The sequence below is a fragment of the Melanerpes formicivorus genome, unplaced genomic scaffold, assembly GCF_026170545.1.
Source record: "Melanerpes formicivorus ecotype bairdi unplaced genomic scaffold, bMelFor1.0.p_v2 SCAF_109, whole genome shotgun sequence".
Lineage (NCBI taxonomy): Eukaryota > Metazoa > Chordata > Aves > Piciformes > Picidae > Melanerpes > Melanerpes formicivorus.
Genome location: NW_027142461.1, coordinates 1,529,415 through 1,552,250, shown reverse-complemented (window position 1 = coordinate 1,552,250; position 22,836 = coordinate 1,529,415). Strand labels below are relative to the sequence as shown.

General features: G+C 43.0%; 1 protein-coding gene across 6 annotated transcripts in view; it reads right to left on the bottom strand.

Annotated features, from left to right (window-relative positions):
• Positions 1–22,836, bottom strand: part of HIVEP1 (HIVEP zinc finger 1) — a 157,609-nt gene that overhangs the window by 90,008 nt on the left and 44,765 nt on the right. Inside the window, exon 1 of one of the 6 annotated variants that reach the window (XM_068166879.1) lies at positions 18,508–19,235. The exons of the other annotated variants lie outside the window; for them this stretch is intronic. Within the exon in view, the coding sequence (XP_068022980.1) occupies positions 18,508–18,547 (40 nt within the window). The 5' untranslated portion in view covers positions 18,548–19,235. Of the gene's footprint in view, positions 1–18,507; positions 19,236–22,836 lie in introns of those variants that run through there. 6 annotated transcript variants of the gene reach the window in all.

Genomic DNA, 22,836 nt, shown 5'->3' with positions numbered 1-22,836 from the left:
TGTCCAACCTGACCTGGAATGTTTCCAGGGATGAGGCATCTACCACCTCTCTGAGCAATCTGGGACAGTGTTTCACCACACCACCCTCACTGTAAATAATGTTGCTCTTGTATCTACTCTAAACCCCCCCTCTTTTTAAAATCATCACTCCTTGTCCTGCCACAACAGGTCCCCATTTTCCTTCTAGGCCCCCTTTAAGTACTGAAAGGCTGCAGTAAGGTCTCCAATGCCACAGCTTTGGTATTTGACTACTTTCTAGAACTATTAGAAGGGAGCTACTACATCATGAATCATTAATGAAAGTAGAAATTGCAAACTGACCCTGCAGAAGAGTACCCGGTAACAGGCCCTACACCATAACCCTTTGGCATTGTAACAACCTCAATGTCCTCCTGCTTCAGTTGCTTATTCAGGAGCTGAATGGCAGATAAGCTTTGTAAGACAAGGCTGTACAAGACAACTGCTGTTTTTTTTTGCCCAGGGAGGGGACAAAAGCATCCTGGAGCCCAGAATCAGCCTGTGTCCTGTCAGCTAGTAACCTCCCATATGAACAGGTATCTATTTCGTCAGGAAAAAAAACAGGACTTGGAAGTATTCTGTCATAGGAGGCTGAGTCACAAATGACCACATTATGATGAAGGGATTATTTTCTGCTCACAACCACACACCAGCCTGCTAAGGTTGTGCTGAGCTTTAAGCTGAGTCAACCTTCAAACCACACAAGCCATATTCCATCTCCCCTGCTTCTCTTCCCCAAGTCCCATTAAATGAAGGATTTCCGCTCAGAGTGGGGTTGGGCTGGTCCCAGGGCACTTGTCAAAACCTGTCTCCAGTGCAGCCAGATCACATCTTGTATTCTCCTCCTCCATGCCTGCTCTGGCTGGTCCCAGGAACAAAGGCTAGCCCCAGGGGACACTGCTTCTGCGGGCTCCCTGTTCCAAATCCCACCTGCAGGCACCCTGCCCACCCCAACTCATCTGCTATGGACAGCGTTGCCCTGTCCCTGACTGCTCCAAGAAGTCAAAATTGCTCAAATTATACGAATCTGGTAAAAGGGAGCAGAGACAAAGATGCATCATTTATAACCACTGTTGACAAACAAAACCATGTTGCAGTAGAGCCTCAGGAGGTCTGCTCTGGGGCTGAGTTTATAAAGAGCTGGAATCAAACAGTGAAACAGTCAATGACTCTTCCAAAGGAGAGTCTTGATCAAAATTTGTTTCTTTTTCTTTCTTTGTCTGGATGTTGGTAAAACATTTACTGTTCCCCCTGAATGGTAATCAGCTGCAAACCTGAAAGAAATCAACTGTTCTCTCTCCCCCTCCCTGCTAAAATGTAATAAATTCCTCATAAAGAAATAAAAGAAAGTAGGCTGCAGCATCTTACTGGCATCCCTCTTCTTTGGCTATCTCTAAGATACCCCAGGAGAAGAAATAAGATTTGGAGAAAAAGAAATCTGGAATGCTGCCACTGTAAGTTTAGTTCATTCATTTTTATACTTAAACCCCCAAAGTTGTTACAAGAAGCTGAGGTGGTTGTGTTTAGTAAATAAAGAACAGGAAAAAAATAAGACAGCAAAGAGGCAAATGCATTATTAACATGCTGAACAGTGAGACCCACTCACATTCATCTCGCCCCGCAAGTAGTTTCTGGTGCCAAGGAACAACAAGCTGTTGTGCTTTCTGCACCGAAACCAACCTCACAAAAACCCACCCCAAAACAACCACAAAAGTTCAATCCAAACCAAATCCAAACCCCATCCTTCTTCCCCGTTTTTTTTCTAGCTTCCCCGGTGAGATTTTCTCTCTCTCCTTGCAAGCTTAGGAAGATGATTAACTGCCTGCTTCTTCTACACCTCCAAAACGCTGTCACTCTGCAAGCTGAACATCACCCAGCTGTTTTTTCCTTTTTTATTCAGAATTCACACTCAATTTTGCGCCGTCTGATTGAAGATGAGGAGGCGGTGAGGAACGTGTGGGAGAAAGCCACAGCAAGCTGCTGCAAACACCAACCTCCCATCCTGCCTCTGGAAGGGAACAATTCAGCCCTGAGCTTGCAGGCTTCAATAGCTGTGCCGAGCACAGTGAGCGCTCAGTCACTTAAAATCCTCGGACAGGTTTTTTGGGGCTTTTTCTCTCGTCCTTTAACAAAAAGTGATAGGACTAGGAGGAATGGAATGAAGCTGGAGGTGGGGAGATTCAGGCTGGATGTGAGGAGGAGGTTCTTCACCATGAGAGTGGTGAAGCCCTGGAATGGGTTGTCCAGGGAGGTGGTTGAGGCCCTGTCCCTGGAGGTGTTCAAGAGCAGGCTGGATGAGGCTCTGGCCAACCTGATCTAGTGTGGGGTGTCCCTGCCCATGGCAGGGGGGTTGGAACTAGATGATCCTTGTGGTCCCTTCCAACCCTGACTGATACTATACTACACTATTTTACACAAATTGACCCTTGTGCCACAACAGAATGTAAAGACTTGTGTCCAAATTCATTAACTCATTCCCAGAAAGATATTTTTTGGGGTTGGTTTGTTGGAAGAATGACTTCTGGAAAATATGGTGAAGGGGAGAAGAAATTATTAGAATGTGCTGCTTAGACAATGAAAATGCAAACCAAGTATCACAGTATAACTAAGGTTGGAAGAGACCTCGAGGATCATCGAGTCCAACCTATCAACACAGACCTCATGACTAGACCATGGCACCAAGTGCCACGTCCAATCTCCTCTTGAACGCCTCCAGGGACGGTGACTCCACCACCTCCCTGAGCAGCACATTCCAATGAGGAACGACTCGCTCGATGAAGAACTTTCTCCTCACCTCGAGTCTAAACCTCCCCTGGCACAGCTTGAGACTGTGTCCCCTTGTTCTGGTGCTGGTTGCCTGGGAGAAGAGGCCAACCCCCTCCCGGCTACAACCACCTTTCAGGTAGTTGTAGAGGGCAATGAGGTCACCCCTGAGCCTTCTCTTCTCCAGGCTAAACAATCCCAGCTCCCTCAGCCTCTCCTCATAGGGCTTGTGTTCAATGCCTCTCCCCAGTCTTGTTGCCCTTCTCTGGACACGTTCAAGTGTTTCGATGTCCTTCTTAAACTGAGGGGCCCAGAACTGGACACAGGACTCAAGGTGCGGCCTAACCAAAGCAGAGTACAGGGGCACAATGATTTCCCTGCTCCTGCTGGCCACACTATTCCTAATGCAGGCCAGGATGCCATTGGCCTTCTTGGCCCCCTGGGCACACTGCTGGCTCATGTTCAGGTGGCTGTCGATCAGCACCCTCAGGTCCCTTCTCTGTTTGGGAGCTCTCCAGCCACTCCAGCCGCAGCCTGTAGCTCTGCATGGGATTGCTGTAGCCAAAGTGCAGCACCCCGTATAAGACCCTGGAATGGCTTTTAGGGGTTGTTTTTAACATGTCTGCTTGGACATTGTTTTAGTGGCACTAAAATTAATGACTGTAGAATCAGCCCCCAATTTCTCTGACTATTCAGCCTTTAAATGCCATTTTCCCCATGTACACTTTGAATCTGGTTGTTCTGGTTTAAATGTGCCTTACCTATCTACAGGAATATTTTTTTTTCTCAATTATTTTTTCAACAGCTCATCTAAACCGAATTCCTGCTCAAAGTTTCCACATTTCCAGCCAAAGAAAGAATAACTGAGACAAAATCAGTGTATGCTTAACAGAAGAAAAATAACATTGGAAATTTTGCATGCACAAAGAAGGGAATGAGGGAAGAACAGGACTGACTGGACCACCTCTCCTGCTCTTTAATGTCTCTTCTGTGAGGAGGTTTGCAGTCTGAGTGTCCATGACCTAGGCACCTGGAGCTGTACTAAAGGAAAAGGTTTCACTAACTCCTCACTAAAGCTTATGAGAGCCCTAATAAACACCAGAAACATTTCAACCATGCCTAACATATACAAAAGGGCATCACATGAGCAAAGTGAAAAGGTGGAAGAGGGAAAAAGAAACCCACAGCTGTCAATCTGACACCTACTCCTGATGGCATCCTGCAATGCAGGCTGGGAGCGAGGCTGGGCTCACTGCCCCTCAATCTCTTCTCAGGTTTCCTCTCTTGCCATTCCCTCCTGGTCAAAAAAAATCACATCAGCAAGACCTTCCTGCTCATCTCCACTGTCACCAGATTCCCCTAATGCTCATACTCAAGGCTGTGAATGGTAGGACAAGATGGGCACCCACCAACCAAAGGCACATATCTGCTATTTCCCACATGAATCGCAGGCAGCCAAAGGCTTGTGATGCCTCCAGCTTGTGGAAGACATCAGATTATGCACACATATTAGACAGCATTTCTCTCTCTTTCATATTGGTTCCCAAAACCATTGGCAAATATTTTGCTCAATGTTCAAACAGGTGAGGGTGAAGAAAAAGACAGGAGAAAAAAAGAGCAGGATAAAAGGGGGTAGGTGGGGCATAGGGGCTGGGGGAGAAGGAAAATAGAAGGAGTAAAACACAAAGCAAATAAAATGTCTATGTTGGAGAAATCATGAACTGAAATTAATTTTTTTTTCCTCCTTTTTCTTTCCCTTTCCTGAGACTATGAGAGATCAGTTCAGACTTTTAGATCTCAATTCAAAGAGTAGAGGAATCACAGCTGCGCCAGAGGAGGTTTAGACTCGAGGTGAGGAGAAAGTTCTTCACCGAGCGAGTCGTTGGTCATTGGAATGAGCTGCCCAGGGAGGTGGTTGAGTCACCATCCCTGGAGGCGTTCAAGAGGAGATTGGACGTGGCACTTGGTGCCATGGTCTAGTCATGGCGTCTGTGTTGATAGGTTGGACTCGATGATCCTCGAGGTCTCTTCCAACTGTAGCGATACTGTGATACTGTGATAGTACCACAGTATAACTAAGGTTGGAAGAGACCTCGAGGATCATCGAGTCCAACCTGTCACCACAGACACATCATATCCCATTTCTACTCCCTTGTAAACAAACATTGGACAAAATTTTAATGCTGACTAACTTTATTAAAATCTATACTCACAGAGAAGATGACCCTGATGAGTTCCTATCGTTGGCACTTTCTGTCCAGCTTCTCATTTTCTGTGATTACAATTCCTCATTACAAACCAAGTAACCTCAGGTTCATCCTGAGGCAGGATTAACCAATTTCTTTCATAGGCAGTGAGGTATTTGGCTTTTGGCTTTGTAATTTAGAATAAATTTTAAGCATATAATACTTCCAAAAAAACAATTAAAAAAACCCCAAAATCAAACCAAACCAAAACCCCAAAGCCACTTCACCCCACAAGTCAACACCACCCCTATTCATGTTAGACTTCTGGTGTGGGTTATTTAAGTATCTGTAATTTGTTTTATCCCATTTAGCAGTTACTTCCAACTGTATTAAACTGTGCCAGTGTTATTTATTAAGAACTTTCAGAAATTAAGTTTTATTCAAATGGAATACTCAACAGGTATTCATCAACAACTCCCACCAGGATTCAGCAACATAATCTGACCTTAATTACCAATTATCAGACGGATCAAATTTACATATTCACACTCCCACTAAATCATTTTGAAGACTTCAGTGGCTGCAGTTTCATTACTTCACATGCTACAGTAAACAAATGATTTGGGAAAAATCTTACTCCAAATTTAGCACAAAAAAGGCAGAGACAAACCCAACAGCATTCAGTGAGAAAAACCTTGTAAAACTGGCACTGAGAGGTATCATTATTAAATTATTAAAAGGATATATAGCCCTGAGCATGCAAATAGTTTGTAAGTTCCTGATTTAATTCACAGTTTTAACTGAAGTCCATCTTATGGCTCCTTAGGAGTCACCTCCTCACAGGATGGCTAGAGCAAGACAACCCAACCCAGCCTGAACTGTGGACTATGGAAAAGCGTTTGTACTTGTAATGCTGCGTTGCAACAAACTGCATAGGCAAAAAGTCATGATCATAACATGGAAACAGAGAGAGAAACAAAGAGATCAAATCCTTGCATCCGTTTGAACTACTCATACATCCAGTTTATGACCTGCTGGTGTGTGGCACCCAGAAATTGACCTGCAGGTTGTGATGATTCTCTGAAAATAACCACATGCTGTCCAAGGTTCATTCCTGGGCACTTTGCTGATTTATTTTATTAATTCTTCGTGGGAAGAGGTGATATCTGCAGATAAAATGTTGGGTTGCTTCAGGGAAAATATGGTGGATAATAATACAGCTCTTTCAGAAACAGAGAGCTCAAAGAGCAGTACGAATACTTAGGAGCCTGCAAATGATTTAATCTGAGAAGAGTCTAAAAGATTAGAGCAGTCTGATTGACAAAGAGATGGAAAATATTTGCCATAAGAGGAGTATATTAAATAATAATAAATGTTATAAGGAAGGTCAAACTGAGGACTACTGAGGAAAAAAAAAAAACAACCACCAACCAATTGAAACCTCATGACTCTTACTTCTAATGTCAAGATGTAAGTCTTGGGAGATGAACTTCTCACCAGTTTTGTTTTAGCAGTTTATCTCAGCTCTCATTTCCTCCCTGCTTGCAGGCAGTTATTTAAAATACATGTTTGAGATTCAGCTTTCCCACTGCAAATGAATTCACTGATCAATTCTGTTTGGAAAGACTAAAGAGAAACCCTCTGAAACACAAATGACATATTTATTAGCTCTTGGGCTGCTGTCATGAAATACTGAAGCTGTGTACCAGGGAATTTCAACACCCACATCATTAAGAAGAACACACCCTGGTAAGGGCTAACAGGTAACGTTCCCGATGGAGACCAAATGTGATTTTCAGACTATCAACCAGCTACTAATTGCATGGCATGAAAGCTTCAAAAAATCCCACCAAACACTGTAGTCCACAGCTGCAAAATGTACCACTGAACCACTTGTTATTCTCCCTCTAACGCACTTTGCGGGGGCCACTTTGAGACAGGATACCGATGAATCACTCTGGGTTTGTTTTAACAAAATGAGGAAAGAGTTAAAAATAATTCTGGTTGCTTTAGAAACTGACATCCTTTGTTTTGGTTGAGATGAAATACCATTACATGCATGCAATACCCTTCAAACTTGCCACCATTCCAACAATAACTAAAGCTATTCTGAGAAACCACCACCCAAAAAGAGATCAACACAGATTTACAGTAAGTTTGCTGGTGCAAAGTTGAGAGTATACTTGTGATATTACCAAAAAGGCTCACCTGAGCCTAGTTCTGAGTGACCTGACTACAGCCACCAAAACATGACAGTAACTATCTGCCCACCCCCACAGAAAACCAAAACACAACAGCAACAGCGGCTCTTCTGCTTTTGACAGCAACTTGACGCTAACCTTATTTTCACCAAATGCAATACTCAACCCCAAATCAAGATGACATTTCTAACATAGGAAAAATAAAACCCTGCTCAAATTTAATGGTGGAGCTAAAAGCATGCATTTTTGTCCTGCATTTTAGCTTTTCACTCTTGCATTTCACACAAATTGTAACCTTTTAGGCTTCTGGACTCAAGAGTCTCATTTGCTGATACAAACACTTCAGCTCTAGTCACAAGAAGACCTGGAACAGACCCTTCAGCATTTCTTTTGCCCAGCACAAACTTTTCAATTTGTAAGCTATTTGCTTTGAATATGGCACCACTCCATCTAAACCCATCAGAATTCAAGCAGAGAAAGGGATTTTTGTTTTGCAGTGTTTTTGCTTCCACAGACCCATTCCCAAGCCCATCCACGGGCTAAGCCATCTCAAGCACCCTCCCCATTACCTGCCCTGAGTCTTAACAGCTGATGGCTCACAAGAACACAAACATCCTGTTTTGCCATCTTTCCTTGCCCAAACCAACCTCAAAGGACCACTCTGACCAAACCAGCCATAACTTCTAAAGCAACAGATTCAAATATACCGATGTTCCACTAACAGCTGCCTAGACACAGTACATAAAGCTCCATGTGACAATGGATGTGGCCTGACTCTAACTCTCTTGAACTGGCTCTCTCTTAACATTCTGGAGATTGTTCTGACTCAAATTAAAATTAAAAACACTGACAGGCAAAACGAAGCTCAGTAGTTTGCAAACTAAACTGCCACCTCTCCCGCTACATATGTGTATGAATGTACACATTTTTAAGGCTGCATAATTAGCCATAAGAAATAGTTCCCAGAAAGCAGAAAGCTAAAGTATTTATATCAGAAGCTGGATCTTTCTCACTCTATCAGCACAAATAAACCCACTGAAGTTGCCAGCTTTGTCAAAGTGAGCAAGAATAGCTTCTAAACATAAATCACTCTTAAGCAATCAGGAACCTACAAGAAGTACTGAAGCGGCATTCAAAATCCTTGTTGGTTTTGACAAATTGAAAGTCATCGACTCAGCCTGTGGAAATGAAGTTACCACTTTCTAATTCGAGACAACCTTGCTGTCACATGCAGCAGAGCTTGTATTAAAATCAGAATAAAAGGATGGTCTATTTGCAAGGGTGGTTTGTGGGGGGAGGGTTGGAGTTGGGGATTGGAGAGGGTACTGATCTTAGAACCGCAATTATTGTTTAAAATTCCAGGTACCTTGCAGCCAGGAATTGTTTTTTTTTTTGTATGGTTTGTTCTTTTTTTCCTTTCTCCTAATCTTTTTATTTCCTCTTCCCAATTTTGCTATGTATTTATAACCATAAAAGCTAGTAAAGTGACTTGATTTGTAGAGACACTACAATCAAACAGATCTAAGATAAAAATAAAACTCATTAACTACAAGGTTGCTCTCAAAAGTCAGCTAACACATTGGCATCACAAGAAATTAATTAATCAGTATATTTTTGACAAGCACAGTATTTTGCTCTGAAAGGTCATTTTTCTAAATTAAGCAAAGTATAAAATATCTTTGCTGATCTGCTGCACAGCCCCAAATTAACTTGTGAAGTAAAATCAAATTACATTTCAAAGAAGTATGTGAAATAAAGTTTTGCATGCATTCAAATTTGACATGTAAGCAAACAGCAAGGCCTGTCCGTACATCCCATAAACTAAGCTCACTGAAAATGTGCACACTTAGTAAATGCAGTGTTGCCTGATTTTGTCCAGTATGAATCCTCCTTTTATAACTCCCCTCAAAGCACACTGGCAAGCATGAATAGATCATTCTCCACTGTTCAGGGTTTGCTTGAGTCTTTCTTACCGAACTGGGAAAGCCAACCTAGCGTCCTACATGCTATGCTCTGCTGCTTGCTCTGCCTCTGCATCTTCTTTCTCTCTCATCAAACAGTGCTGAGATGGAAGCCACCAGAGCTGCTGCCTAGGACTTTACTTCTCACTCCAGAAGGAGCTTACCTGGACTCTTCAAACTGGTGCTGGCGAAGCCTTGGGATGAACTACGGAAAATACCAACCTCTCCCCGTCCACGACGGAAAAAGAAACTTCTACCCACAACAGCGACAAGAAAAAAGTAGCTCCACAGGATAAAAACCTGGAACTCCTCCGGGGCCAAGGAGACGTGCCAAAGACAACTTCTTTTTGTGGATAAATACAGCGTGAGGGGTGAAGCTTCTTCCCTTTTCCACCTCCTGAGGTTCTTCTGCAATGAGTGGATTCTCTGCAGCGCTGTCTTCCTGGCAGGCTAGGGTTACAGGAGTGTCCTCACTTATGTAACTTCATTTCTTGAGTACACAATTACTCAACACACCCAAAGCGCTCCAAGCTTTTTTTTTTCAGTATTATTATTATTTTATTTTAAAAAATCAGGTTTATTGCAGCTAGAACTTTTTTTTTATCCCCCAGACTAAGATCTGTAATTGAAGCCCCAGAAAATATCTGAATGTGGTGCACCACAACCATCAGTACCCCAATAAAGCAGACATTCATTGCTTGGCAGCCTCTCTCTCTCTTTATGTATAGGAACATAGACTGAGCTCCAGACTCACAAGAGACCTCAACATGCACAAGAACCTCTTCCATTTGACTCGTGCACTTTTCTCCTGCTATGGCAGATCATCAAGTGCCTCCCAGACTGATACAAGACAGCTACTCAGTTCAGCAAGCATGCCCTCCCTGCAAAACAAATGTCCTGGCTGCCACTTCACAGCACATATTTGACTCTATTCTTCCTAAACTTCAACTCATTTTACAGTGGTAAACAGCAGTGGGTCTGGCACGCTTTCAAGGTGGCCCTCCAAGCTGGCTGTGACACCTCCACAGTGGCACATTACCACTGGGGCTGCTTCAGAGAAAGAGGCAGAGACATTCCCAACCCTAGCTAACTCACCAGTGAGGGCAGAGGGGGAAACAAATCCTTGGACCTTATAGATATGGAAGGCACAGTGAAACAAACCATTAGGATCACCAAACCACAGAATGGTTTGGCTTGGAAGGACATTTAAAGATCATCTAGTCCAAATCCCCTGCAGTCAACTTCAACTAGATCAGGCTGCTCACAGTCCCATCCAACCTGACATGGAATGTTACCAGGATGGGAATTCTACCATCTGAGCAACCTGTGCCAGTGTTTCACCATCCTCATTGTAAAAAATTTCTTCCTTGTATCTAGTCTGAATCTCCCCTCTTTCAGTGTAAAACCATCGCCCCTTGTTCTGTCACAACAGGCTCTCCTAAAAAGTCTTTCCCCATCTTTCCTCTAGGCCTCCCTTAAGTACTGAAATGCTGCAATAAGGTTTCCTCAGAGCCTTCTCTGGGCTGAAAAACCCCAACTCTCTAATTCCTTCTTCATAGTAGATTTGCTCCACTCCTCAGATCATTTTTGTGGCTTTATCTGGACCCCCACAACAAGTCTATGTCTTCCTTGTGCTGAGGTTGAAAAGATGTTGACAAATATTTGTCCTCATCATTATTGCAAGTGGAAGAAAAAGGTTAAGTTGTCTGTGGGACATTTTAATAGGAACAAGAATGAATATGATGTCAAGATTTAAAATGCAGCCTTCATAAAATTCTTCACGTTTTGAGCTGTACAACCAAGAAAGATACATTAAAACTAAGCAAGCTACACTCTGCCCTAATGCTGTTGACATAAGATCTATGGGAGAGAGAATAAAAAGTGAATAACCAACCAGACTGTTGCTACACTGCTGATTGCTGAAGATATGCAGTGGGATATGACAACTCCCATCTCACACAATTCAACGAGGCTCAGGCAAAGCAAATCCAAATTCTATTTGTAATATTTCAGTTCTAGCTGGGGTTTAAGATGGCTGGCTGCTTTTATGTACAATTCCTTGCTTTCTAAATATAACTTGAAACCAAAGAGTCAGACAGTAAAGCTTCCTTGAGGCATAGTGCCAAAGAAAAACAGAAGTAAGACATGCCAGTAAACACATTTTGGGAATACCTTGTACAGGCCATTAAGCATCTCTGTGCTGTATTATCAAAGGGGCTTTACCATCATACTGCAAATCCTGTGTACCAAGAAGTGGATGAAGCATATCAAAGCATAGAATGGCCTTTAAAATTCCACTAGGCCTTAAGAAAGGGAGTCAATATATGTCAGTACTGGGCAGGAAAAAGCGTTAAATGGCATGTCATCCTGACAATTTCCCCCAAAACAAGTAATGTATTTCCATCAAATCAGAGCAAAATGAACACCTCGTGGTTGGGATATGTACTGTGAAGGTACATAAGAGTCTTACTACTAATGGGACTTTCAATAAGATATTAAGATATCAAGAAGAAACTCTAAATTAATTTTGCTTTAATCATTTTAGTTGAAATCATCATCATCAAATCCAACTACTATCTAACTCTACCAAGGCTTGTGCTAAACTATGTACCTTAGCACCACATCTCTGTGTCTTTCAAACACCTCCAGGGATGGGTATTCAATCACCTCCATGGGATGCCCATTCCAGTGTTTGAGAAACCTTTCAGTGTAGAAGTTTCTTCTAACACCCCATTTAAAAGTCCCCTGCTACAACTTGAGGCCATTTTTTTCATGTCCTATCACTCATTACTTGGAAGAGACTGACCCCCACCTCACTGTGACATCCTTTCAGATAGTTGTAGAGAGTGAGAAGGTCTCCTCTCAGCCTTCTTTTCTTTTCTCCAGGCTAAACAACCCCAGTTCCCTCAGCCATTCTTAATAAGACCTGTTCTTGAGACTCTTCACCAGCTTCATTGCCCTTCTCTGGACACACTCTAGGACCTAAATGTCTTTCTTGTAGTATGGATCCCACAACTGAACACAGTATTCACAGTGCAGTCTCCCCAGTGCTGAGTACAGGGGAACAATCGCTTCCCTCATCCTGCTGGTCACACTGTTCCTGACACAAGACACGATGTCATTGGCCATATTAGCCCACTGGACACACTACAGTACTGATCTTTGGGCCATTTTCACCATTCAAATGTTACTGAAGAGCACAGTGAGCACTGCTTGGCTGTAGCAGTCGATTCGGTTTTTATAGCTTAAACCAGCCTACATTGGGCCTTGCCTTCTCCAGGAAACTTGTAGGCTGGTGACAAGAGGATGCTGCCAGAGGAAATCCACCAAAACCCACAATTTTCTGTCAGAAATTCATTACCAAAATCTAAGGCATTCATGGAAAATATGAGTTTCAGCAAGTTTAGGATGAGAAGAAATGGCCACAGGTCGTACTAGGGGAGACTGAGGTTGGCTATTAGAAGAAATTTCTTCACCAAAAGGTTTCTCAAACACTGAGACAGGCTCCCCAGGAAGGTGGTCGAGTCACCATCTCTGGAAGTGTTTGAAAGACCCAGAGATGTGCTGAGCAGCATGGTTTAGCATCAGACTTGGTAGAGTTAGAGAATGGTTGGACTTAGAGGTCTTTTTCAATCAAACTGGTCCTGTGATTCCAAGTTTTACATTGCGAAATGTTTTCCACAACGATCATGTTCCTCTTTTCTCAAAGAATACCCCAAAACATTTTACCCAAATGTGTGTTCCTGTTCTTTTTTTTTTTTTTTTAATTAATTTACACAAAGAAAAAGCCCTGCAGACTTTGAAAAGTCAAATTAAAACCAAGGCATTTAAGATTTATAACAACAAAGCTCTGATTCAACACACACATTTTCATTTCAGCAAACGCACAGGAATGCTACGAGGTTTGAGTTTTCTGATTTTAGGTTTCGTTCCTTTTTCAGATTAAATACAAATTATAAAGGAAAACAAAAGCACACTTCTAAAACTAACTATCACCAGGGATCTATGAACCTAATTTTAATATGCTTTAATTGAAGCTATTTGAACAGAGTGCAAATCTACTCTGAAGATCATCTGACTTACCCACAAGGAATGGCTGAGGCACACATTTATTAAGCGTGGATTTAGTACACTCAAAAGATTTGAGCCAATTTATTGCTGTTCAGAGGACTCATTCTGAAAGCACTCCTGGTTTGGGTAATTTCAAGAGATAGGGTTTGCTTTTGGCACAAACAATGCTGTATCCACGGTAAGGCTATAAACATGATTACAGATCTCAAAATGCTACACTTGGTCCTTAAAATGCTACACAGGCACACACAAGAGAATCATAGAATGGTTTTGGTTGGAAGGGACTTTTAAAGGTCATTCAGTTCAACTCTCCTGCTGTGGGCCTGGACATCTTCAACTAGATCTGGTTGCTCAGAGCTCAGTCCAACCTGAAGTGTTTCCAGGATGGGACTTCTACCAGCTCTCTGGGTAACCTGTGTCAGTGTTTCAACTCCCTCACTATAAAACAAATTACTCATTTATCTAGTCTAAGTATGCCCTCTTCCTTTGAAAGCATCACCCCTTCTTCTGTCACAGCAGGCCCTGATGAAGTCTGTCCCCATCTTTCTTCTAGGCTCCCTTTAAATACTGAAAGGCTGCAATAAGGCCTACCTGGAGACTTCTATTCTCCAGGTTGAACAAGTTCCACTCCCAGCCTTTCCTCATAGCAGAAGTGCTCCATCCCTCAAATTTCTCTGTTGTGTGGAATAAATTACACAAAATTGAAATGCCTTTGCCTTTGCTCCAAACTTGGATAAGCATTTGATTCCCCATCAATATGCTACAAACAGAGGACATCAGATAAAGTGCCCTACCTCTGAATTTGAACATCTGCAAAGGATTGGAAAGCCTAAATATGTATTTTTTTTAAGTGGTTAACCCAGGAAAGCTCATACTTCTTAATCAAAATTCAGGCTGTGCTCCAGCTGACTATGAAGCTCCCAAGGACTTTAAGAGAACAATAATTTCATCTTACAATTTACTAGGAACTCAAAACTTCCTGGCACAATCCCACAACATCCACCTATCTGTGGGAACTCCCTTGTTATGACTTCCATTCCCCTGTGGCAAAGGACTCTGCAAACCAGCCAAATCTCACACAAAGGTTTGCTTCTTCATCGTTCCTCTGGAATCCCAGGGCGTAGATGAAAGCGAGGACTGACTGTGCTGGAAAGCAGCCAGGCATGGAGCAACAAAAAAACAAAGGCAGGTAATAAGATGCCTACCAGCAGCACAAAATTCCCTCTTCCATGGTGAGTGGGAAAAGGGAAGGGAATGCTTGTTCTCAACTGCATGGCTCAGTGATGGAAAGGCAGAAGAGAATGTGGGATGATGCTGGAGAGGTGAGGGTGAAATGTGAGAGGGAATTCGTTACGGGACAGAATAGTTTGGTTTCAGGGTTAAGAAACTTGCTGTGGGATATGCCAGTTATACTGGTGCCCAGCACAACCTTCCTGCCTGCCTTGCCACTAGTCAGTAAAACAACATTTCCATGCTCCAAAGATTTATTGGGAAGACAATTTGTATTCCTAAGGAACATAGCTGGTGCACACATGAAGTCTTACAGAGATATTTAGACAGTTTACTGCCAACTACTTACATAGAACATACTGAGGTATGGTTGGACAGGGCTCTGAGGAACCTGATCTAGCTGAAGATATCTGCTTATCTGCAGGGGAGCTGGACTAAATGACCTTTAAAGTTCACTTCTAACCCAAACCATTCTGTGATTATATGATTCTAATTTTCCCACGGAAGCTGAGGGCAAAACTCCTGCCAATTAAACCAGTGTTCATTTAATTCATCTTCCAAGTGCTCTCAACAATCACATTCATAACTCCCAGGTGAAGTAACAACCCATCCTAATCTTTTGGAAAACGATCTTTAAAGATAAAACTTATTATTAAGCAATAAACCCCTGATATTTATCTTGCAGTGAGAATAAAGACCTATAATAAAGCACAGATATTCAACCAGAATAAAATCTTACTACGCTCAGCATGAACTGGTTTGTGACCATACACTTTGCTACATACGAAACCCAAAGAGTAAAGACCAAAACTGTATGGAGCATGAGGAAAGGCTGAGGCACCTGGGGCTTTTTAGTCAGAAGACTGAGGAGATTTAATAAATGTATGTAAATATCTGAGGGCTGGGTGTCAAGAAGGAAGGGACAGCCTCTTCTCACTTGTGCCCTGTGATAGGACAGGGAGCAATGGATGTAAACTACAGCACAGGAAGTTCCATCTCAACATGAGGAAGAACTCACGGAGGACTGGAACAGGCTCCCCAGAGAGGTTGTGGAGTCTCCTTCTCTGGAGACTTTCAAGACCTGTCTGGATGCATTCCCGTGCGACCTGCACTAGATTCTATGGACCTGCTCTGGCAGCGGGGGTTAGACTCAATGATCTCCAGAGGTCCCTTCCAACCCTTAACATCCTGTGATCCTGTGAAATGGACAGTTAGATCACACCAAATGCAACTCGTGGTACCTTTAAAACCAGCTCAGCCTCCCACTTGCCATTTCCCCTCTGGCTAGCCAGGCAGAATGATCTTCATTAAGATTCAAAAGCATTATCCCTGCTTTTCACTCTCCCTGTACCACCCACCTTCTCGATGAAAGACAACCTGCAAAGGTTTAAGATCACTTTTAGTAAAACATGCTACACAAACTTACAGTGTCAGGTTTAACAGTGCAAAAGGATTTCCAAACACATGAACAGGAAGTTTTGTGCTTGGTTTTCCTTCTGCAGTCTCCCTCTAGATAAATTGCACAGTTAGGTTATAGGTGCCTCCTCAATACCTTTTCACAATACGAGTCAGGACTGGATGAACCAACACTAATAGCTGATCTTCCAGCATGTACTGTGTATCCTGTCATGTATCATCTCTAGCGCCACTGGCTCTGCTGGGATTTATAATCAAATCATGGTACATAACAGACAAATGGACAAAAACTCTTCTTAATTTAAGATGTCATTAACTCCATTGTAATTATATTGACTGCAGTAAAGATCTGCCATTTTTAAGCTGCACACAAACACTTAATTCCCTGTGACAGGCACATGTATAGCAAAATAAAGACAGAGAGATAAGCTGACATTAGTTCCAGATCAGGGAAGTGAAAATGTCTGAAAGGCAGATCTGCACAACACCAATTAAGACCACTCACAAATCCAGCCAGCTTCAGAAAGGCTCCAGAAGCAAAGCAGACAACTGGACACATCTCACTTCCTTCAAGGGGGAATCACCAACTGAAACCCTATCCTGGCAAAGGTAGCTGCCAAAACAGCAGCAATTAATGCTTTCAGCTGCAGCCTATCCAAAATCATCTTAAGGTCAAGCTTCATTCATCTTCCTTTGTTTTTAGTTTTGCCAAGGTAACTGCAATTAACTTACCAAGTTTCAGGCTGAACTACTTTAGGGTCAAGGGAGGGAAAGAAACACTGTTGCAAAGCCATGTATTTTACAAGCCTAAGTAAACAACTGCTGGTGATGCAGAACAATACTGCATTTTCAAATAAACAAGAGTCAAATCCCTACAGCCAAAACAACCACAGCATAAGTTACTTTATCTCTCAGAAAGTAGTTGTCAATGATTAATGAACATCAAGCATATGCAAAAGACAGATGAATAGCACACACACCCCAAAAGTCCTCACCATACTCTCTACTTATAGAAATGCAGCAGAAGCACTATTTCCACTTCCCCAAAAGAACAGCTGTAAGCTAGTCTGGGGCAGCTGAGGGTGCCTAAACGTAAGCAAAGTTCTCATATCCAAACACTTCCAAGCTCTCTGAGCAAACAGCAGTTGCTCTTTAGGGCAGTACCAGTTTTGCAGGCTCCTTCAACAGGTACCAGGCCGGCTTTGCTAAATAAACACTCCAACAACAAAAGCATCTAGCCAGTTCCTGATGGGCCATTTCAAAACGAGAAGCAACTAATAAGGACCGCAGGCACATCTGCCACCTGCCAGTGACAGGCTGGCACCTCTGCACTCAGTCACTCAAAAACTTCTCCTCAGCTCCTTCCTGGAGTGAGCTGAACTATTGCATAACCCTGCTGCAATAAATCCCACCCTCTGGCTCCCTGCGCTCACACGGTTTGGAATAGCTGTGTTCTTCCAGCTTCACGTGTTGCCAGCTCTCATCATTTTCAGAAGATCTGCACACACAGAGCTTTGCTCAGGTAGGCTTTGCTCGTTAAAGAAGCAAAATGCTCTTCTCAAATGTCTTCATGCAATAAATCCTCAGCTTCTGGCAAACTGGCTTGCTTGTGATTTTGTTGGGCTCCCACCCTCCCCCCCCCCCCCCCGACTCCCAGTACAACTTGGGAGATAAAGATCTTGCGCCAGCTATTAAAAAAAAAAAAATCAATGCTAAATCTACAGCCCAAGGTTAGGCTTTGCCTACTTGTGCAATAACTCTAAAGCATTAAAGTAAAAACGTTCTTGTGGTCAATATCTGTCTTTTTTCATACAAATAATACCTGCAAAAGTAAAACGTCTTTGTTGACAGAGACTAAACAGAGCCTTTCCCCTGGTAATAGCCTGGAAGCTAATAACTATTTTTGAGCAATTCCAGTATAGTGAAATGCCGTTACTGGGTGTTTATGTAACAGTGAATTAACCCCCACTGATACCTTTCAGGAATTCCTAAGCACAGTGCACAGAATGTACTTTGTGAGTGCTTGTTAATACGGCAAGAGCAAAAGCTGTCTCGATTCAGACAGTCTTTCAGAGCAAACATGCTCAACCTGCAGTTTCAGTCCTGGAAGAAATTACTCAATTAATTGCAGACAACAAAAACAACAGGGTTATAACTAATGTACAGTAGATGCACTGTGGGAGTAATGCAAGCTCATTTCCCAGCAGTGCACTCTCTTACATCCCAACACTTTTCTTATTCCACTGCTGTAAAACTGTTCACAAATGTTAAGTTTACTCAGATTCTTCCCCCCCCGTCTATTTGTTTTCTAGCAGTTGATATTACTATTAACCCAGGTAGGGTTGGTTCTCTTAAGAAACACTTTTACAATCCAGTATTTTTCATGTTTTCTTCCAGGCAATTCATCACCTTAACAAAACTAAAACCAAACATCACAATTCATGAAGTTTTTGTCTGCACTAAAGGTACCAAAAAAAGAAGGGAGCCCAGTGACAGGATGCCATAAATTCTCACCTGCTTCTAGGAATTCAAGCATGCAATGAGTAGCACTAAGCTCAAAAGCGCACAGAGACCCCACCAGCAGCCACTGATCCCACTGTGACACTGAGAAATAGACTAAAACACTAATAATTAAAGACAACAGAGAAAAAAAAAACTTACCAAACCAGACACTGATGCTTTCTTCTGTCATTCCTTCCATTCATGTTAAAGACATCTGTCAATGATTTGATCTAGGCTAGCTAGCAACTAATATATCAAGGGCTAATATTTAGACTTACTGCTTGCTTACTGCTTATGAATTTTCAGGATATGTTTATATGTACAGCTTAGGCTTAAAATGCTAACAACTATCTGTGACAATAAAATATGCAGATAACAATTAGAAGGCTCTTCTTTTAGCACGTGACAGACAGTTCTCGGCAGACACCAGAAATACCCATGACTGCCTCCCTTTCCCATCCAAACCACCCAGTACCTGATGCCAATCTCCCCTAAAGTCCTGCACTATTTTTCTCAGGTATTTTTCTCAGCATTTCTCCCCATGCAAATGTGCCAAATCCTCTTACCCCAAGAGCCACCCTCAAGCCCTGCACAGCTTTATTTTATTCAAAACGATGCCTGCAACAGTTCATTTCGGGGCTGCTGGCTGGCTCCCAGGTCACCCCCCCGGGACACCTGCACGACCCTGCCACATCATGTTAGGCACAGCGGAGTGCCAGTTTAAGACGTAATAATCTCCCTCCCCGGCTTACGGATGGATCCCAGGAATCCTCCCCCGCTAGCTCGCCATGGCAACGGCAGCGACAGGCAACGCGGGCAGCCTCTTACGCAAGAGGAGCGCGCCGAGACCTGCCAAACGGGCCGGTGGCCCCTGCAGATCCCACCCTCGATCTCACCGCATTTCAGCACTGCTCTGCACCCCCCCAGTCTGAGAATCGCAACATCCCAGCATGGTAGGGGTTGGAACCGACCTCTAGAGATCACCTAGTCCAATGCTCCTGCTAAAGCAGGGCCCTCCAGAGCAGGTTCCTCAGGATCCTGTCCAGACGAGTTTGGAACGTCTCCAGAGAAGGAGACTCCATAAACTCTGTGGGCAGCCTGCTTCAGGGCTCTGGCACCCTCACCAGAAGGCAGGTTTCCCTCGTATTCAGAACTGTACAATATCACTCTCTAAGTGAAGTGCAACAGAGACCCAGAGATCTTGCTGGACAAAATGCTCAACAGGAGTGAACAGGGAAAGCTGGGCTGCATAGACAAGGGCAGAGATAAAGCACTCTCACACTCAGTACCGATCAGCCCATACCTGGAATACTGAGTTCAGTTTTGATCCCTGCTGTACAGGTCCTGAATAGGTTCAGGCAAGAGCCATGAGGATGATCTAACCAGGAAACTGCCATATGAGAAAAAGCTGAGAGGATTTGGTCTGTTCAGCCTTGAGAAAAAAAGGCTTGAGGTCAGACCTTATCAAAGAATGGCAGACCTCTGGAGATAATCTAGTCCAACCTCCCACCTAACGCAGGGTCACCCAGTGCATGGTGCCTAGGATCACGTCCAGGGGCAGGTTTGGAATCTCTCCCAAGGAGACTCCACAACCTCTCTGGACAGCCTGTTCTAGTGCTCTGTCACCATCAATGGAAAGAAGCTTTTCCTTATGTTCAGATGGAACCTCCTGTGTTCTAGTTTGAGCCCTTTGAAGAAGCCTGCAGGCTGAGGGTTCTTTTTGTTTGGGGCAAATTTTGGGTTTTGTTGTTTGTTTGGGGCTTTAGTTTGTTTGCTTATGGCATTTTTCCTTTTTTTCTGCATTTCCCACAGCCAACCAACAGGTGCTTGGTGCAGGTTTAACCCGCTCCAATCCCTTCTCCCACCACGGAAAAATGACTACACACAATTCCCTTTCCTAATGCCTGTTAACGGCTGCAGCAGCAAACTGTTGTACATTTCATCTTCTTCAAATTAATAACCCTGGGAAGGCAGAGGAGTGGCAGATGAAAGGCAAGGTGTGGACTTTGATCGTGCAATTGGATCCATGCTGGCTGGGCCTCCAGCCCATGTGGAGCACCACTGAAGGTCAGCCCTGGCTGATCAGATTGCAGCAAGAGAGGCATAGAAAGCAAGCTGAACAGAGGTGGAAAAATCTATACACCCAGCTATCAGCCAAAGGATGAAAGGAAAGTTTGCGCCTGGTGCTGGGATTTATGATAAAGGTAAATGAAGCTGTAACATAAGCCTTGCCAAGACACTCAGGTCTTCCTTCAGGAAAATACTTAAGCATGTGCTTAAACCCATTACACTATTCAGGGCAGCCCATAAGCATTTGCTGAAGGTTAAGAGTAACATTCTTACACAGGAGCCCTTAAGCACTGTGCTTATTAAGTGGGGTTTTTTTCCACCCTTCTAAATCTGAGCCACTGTGAACCAAGAAAATGAATTGCCCTCATTATATTTTAGTATCACCTGTTGCCTTTCAAATGAAACTAAAGAATGCAAACAGCAAATAACTCTTATTATACATTAAGAGGATAAAACAACTTCACATTTTGTCAGTTTTCTTGTTTTCTTTCCCATCAACAGGCTGCACAATACTGTGCCTCCCTCTGGATGTTGCCCTTTCACAAGGAAGAAAGTGAGCACACAAAGACTGATTGCCCCACTACTCCTAAACTCTGGAATTCTCTTGATGTGCTGTTACAAGCCAGAAAGCATCATACAGAGCAGTGCATACACACATATGTTTTCTCCACTGTATCTTTTGAAGTGAGCCTTACAATGCTGTAGATGGTGAACATATTTCAGCTGTTAAAGGTCGTAGCTAAGACAGTTATTTATCAGTTCAAATGAGGTCACTGTTACAGCCATGGACAGAGGGCTTTGCCTGTTCCACAAATGACACTGCCTGACCTTAATGCTCTGAAAAACTTTTGACCAGCTAAGCATATATAATCAGCCACAAACCTCACATATAAATGCTACAGTTCATTAATGTTCAGCAGGGAGGTGTCGTGTCTGCAGTGGCTTCAGCTTCTGTTTCACAGCACCCCAAGCACCTCTCCACAGAGCAATCCAGTGGTCTTTTCTTACAAAGAAATTGTATCCCTTGTTGGGGGAAGAAAGCTTGCTTACTACTGAACTGGTGATTGTGGCTCTTTCCCAAACCCTTCTAGAAATATTCTGCTCCACCTATGAAAGTATTGGTTCATTTGCTTCATATGTATAGAAAAATTAACCTCGGCAAACGGTTTGGGCCAGTTTTAGGCTCTGCTGAAGCTAAAATTAAGATCTTGGTTGAATTTTATAACATACAGTTTTGAAGTAAAACACTTTTCCATAATTCTTCTGTTTTCCTTTTTGGGAGATAGTCTTGGTAAGAGGGCTTGTGAGAGGCATTCAAACATTCTACTGCAGGTCTTGAGACAGATGGCAAAATACCAGTGCAGAAGGTTATGGTAAGGTCAGGGTGTTACCCATTCTTATTAACCATATGACAGTGCTGGGTTAATGTTTGGACTTGATGATGTTAAAGGTCTCCCAAGCTAAATGATTCTACGATTCTATATCTGAATGCTATGGACAGGCAGGAACATCTCTACTATATGATCTCCAAGAAACTTTACCTCTTCTCACTTGCAGTAATTTGCCCTGGTAAATCCTGAGCTAAAAGCATCTTCAACTTCCTGGAAACCTTGTTGTTATAAATGGGTAAGGACAAAGCTATAAAGAAGAACCCTCAGATGTCTGTCCCTAAATGATTAATTTACAATTCAGGATATAAAGGTCTCCCCATGCTCCTATATCTTGGCATGGAAGCTGGATAAAAGAGATGAACCTCAGTGTCACAGCTGTCCTGACGTGCCCTGCACAGCTCTTCAAACAGGAAAGCAAACTCAAGAAGTAAGGTCATGATTTTCTTTCAAAAGTATAGTTCATAAAAATAGTTAAGAGAAGGTCATAATCGTGCTGCAAAAAAATCAGAGTGCAGTCAGCTGTTCACAGATAGTAAGATGACCTATGAACTTTATAAAGCACTTCCTGAGATGAATGCTGCAGGACTTCTGTTTACGCTGCAGAAAGGGGGCAGAAATTAGATGCTCACTGTTCGCACAGCTTAAATACCTATGGGCACTGAATCAACACAAGTAATATGGAGACATGAATAATTAAATACCAACAATCACCACTGCTGCACAGAGAAGCTTGAAACCAGGGAAAGACAGATCAGCATGAATGATCCTAACTCCAAATCTGTAAAGCAAACCTAGAAGAAAATGTCTCCTTCCGTGAGATCATAGCAGGGCGCAAATGGCTTCAAGGCAAACCATAAGTGAACTGTTCTCTCCTGTGAAGGCTCAACATTGGATGCTCAAGTCAACTACCAGCAAGTTTTCCTGCAAAAGCAGGACCTTCAAGAGGCTGATTCTACTGCCACCTGATTCACAGCAATGACCTGGCAGCATGTGCTTACAAAAGAGCTTCGTCTCCTCCCCCAAAACG